The sequence below is a fragment of the Bombus affinis genome, chromosome 5 (genome assembly GCF_024516045.1).
Source record: "Bombus affinis isolate iyBomAffi1 chromosome 5, iyBomAffi1.2, whole genome shotgun sequence".
In the NCBI taxonomy this organism is placed as follows: Eukaryota; Metazoa; Arthropoda; class Insecta; order Hymenoptera; family Apidae; genus Bombus; species Bombus affinis.
The window spans coordinates 16,499,028-16,501,727 of NC_066348.1; the positions used below are offsets into that span (position 1 = coordinate 16,499,028).

The following is a 2,700-nucleotide window of genomic DNA, read 5'->3' on the forward strand; positions in this document are numbered from 1 at the left end:
TGTCGCGGTGTTTATCTCAACAGAACAAAATGGACCGTGTGTAATTCGACAAAATAATATAAAACAAAAAACGTTGTGCGTCTATTATTTCCTCATAAAATGAGAGAAACTTTTTGGACAACCTAATATTTGAAAAATTACAGAAAGATATAAAATAGAAATGCATTTTTTCTAATAGCTTTAACAACGTTGTATTATTTATTTGTTCTTCTATTAGGTTTTGGTAAAAATCTATTTAGTATTCCATAATCCTTCTGAGGTCCTGCTTTGTTGGTATCTGGTCGTATGTCTGCTTGGCGAAGTATATCGATAGTTTCCTGAAAGAAATAATTCCTAGCATTCTAATATACATATACAAAAAAATCACTTACCTTTCGACTCAATTCTTTTAGAATTTTCTTAGTCTTAATCACTTTAGCTGTTCCTCCTTTTCCTTTAGCTTTCGTTCTACGAGGTTTGAAATCTATATTCTTTGGTTTGAGATACTATAAAAATATATAAATAATTATTTATATGATTACTAAGAAATTTAAATGATTTAACTCTTTAAATACTCACCAAGAGTTTCTTTTCAGCTTCTATTTTATCTTTAAGAGTGGATACATCTACTTCTGTTATAGCAAGTGGTTCCAAACATATTAGTTCTGGTTGAATCTTGTCCAATAGTGCTTTTACTTCAGCTTCACGTCTCTGAGTTTTAGTTTGGAATGGATTACTTTCAAGAGCATCAAAGTTAGGTTCTCCACTTCCAGGTATTAGAAGAGAAGATATTTCTGTCAATGTACCAACACCTAAAACGTCTTCATATGGACAAAATTGCATACTTGTCACTGACGACTTGGTTCTGTGACGTAAATAAGGTTTCATTCCATCACCCGACAATCTACAAAAACGACAAGCTATAAAAATGTATATATCATTCTTATTATCACATAGACATAAATTATCACATATTTACTGATGAACTTCAACAACATTTCCCATCGCCATTGCTATTTTGCCAGTCTGACTATAAGATAAATGGTAAATAGGAGAGCGTACGCGATAATCATGCACAGGACCTGCTAACTGTCTGATGTCCCATATTTTTATGGATTTGTTCGGACAACTAGTTGCCATGTAAGTTCCATAAGGATGAACTGCACAGGCAGATATTCCTCGAGTATGGCACAACATTTTTGCCAAAGGATCCTTACTGTTTGGAGACCACATAGAAACCACTCCTTTTGAATCACCCACACAAAGCACAGCATTAGCAGGATTTTGTGTCATTACCTAAAAAATAAGCAATAATAATATCACATGGTATCCCTACAGAAAAGTGTCAAATACACTCAAGCTTACTGCAATCTTTCCCAATCTGCAATGAAAGGATGTTACAAATTTGCCTATAGAAACATCCAACCATGACAGGTAACCTTCATTAGATCCACTGGCAAGCAAAAAATGATAAGGTAGAAATTCTAATTTATTAACTCTGTTCATTTTTTTCAAACAATGGAGTTCAATTCCTTGGTTGTCATATATATATACCCATTCTTTTTGAGCCACAGCAAACATTGTTTCTATATGAAGCCATGATACATCATGTACCGATTCCATCACATTCATTTCACAGGCTAAACTTTTTGTGACCCAATCTAATGCCGCTACATGGCCTCTCCTCCCACCTAGTACTAAGTGTCTACCATTTCTTGTATATTTTATGTAATATGGGCCAAACTGTAAATTTAGTGTAAAATGCTTAGTTGCAGAAGTTATATCCACATTGTCTGCAATTTGCTTTTGTCTATATTGCATTGTTATTTCCCCAGGAGCAGCCTCTAAGCTTCCATAATCTTCTGTCAAAAATAATTCAGTGCGCGCAGTATCCTTTATTGTATTATTAAAAGTATTCTCTCTTTTTTTTAATTTCTGTCTCATTACTTTATTTTTTATATTAGTTGATGTCGCCCTTAAATCGATTCCTTCGCCTTTATCATGTTTCGCTAACATTTCTTTACTAATTGGTACTCGTTCACGATATTTCTTTCCTGTAAATATTATCAAACAGTTAGTCTTTAAACGTGCGCATGCAAAATAAGATTATAGTAGTGAATAGAAAAATGCATATATAAAATATAAACTTAAGTACTTGTAGGTTCCATCTTGTTCTCGAAACTAAGGCAATAACAATTATTACTTTAAATATGAAAACTCAAATGTTCCACTTGATCTTAATTCTAACCAAACCACGTACGATCATCACAAGCCACGGTCATGTACAACTGCGTCCCTACTTCTAGGGAAAATTTATTTGAAGTTTAAATCAAAGTTTACGGAAGAAACAGTATATTCTTATTTTTAGGTGTTTTTAAAAGATGACCGTTATCCTAAATAAATTTTAGAATTTTATGTAATTGGATTAAGCATAACTATTGTATTAAATGCAGGAAGTATTAAGAAATAAAAAAGATAAATTTTTAATAATAATTATTTTTTATAATAATCAATATTTAAAATTACACTATTTCTTAGAGAAGAAAATATACAATTTCAGAAAAAATACTAAAGATCATTAATCAAAAAGATATTGTAATTATAATAATATTTAATGCTAAATTTTGTTAGTTTGTTTAATTTAAATATTCCCAAACTTGTGTCTTGATGCCGCTAGAGGAGCTAAAAGATTCTTCTGTGAAAAATACCAAATGTGTACAA

General features: G+C 31.4%; 1 protein-coding gene across 1 annotated transcript; it reads right to left on the bottom strand.

The window, feature by feature from the left end:
* Positions 1 to 59: 59 nt before the first annotated feature.
* LOC126916685 (WD repeat-containing protein 46) lies at positions 60 to 2,304 on the bottom strand. The gene is made up of 6 exons (XM_050722713.1): positions 2,135 to 2,304; positions 1,345 to 2,033; positions 959 to 1,275; positions 559 to 883; positions 372 to 485; positions 60 to 317 (listed from the first exon to the last, which is right to left on the bottom strand). Exons 1-6 carry the CDS (start codon positions 2,145 to 2,147, stop codon positions 195 to 197), a joined length of 1,581 nt encoding a protein of 526 aa, XP_050578670.1. The 5' UTR covers positions 2,148 to 2,304; the 3' UTR covers positions 60 to 194.
* Positions 2,305 to 2,700: the final 396 nt, after the last annotated feature.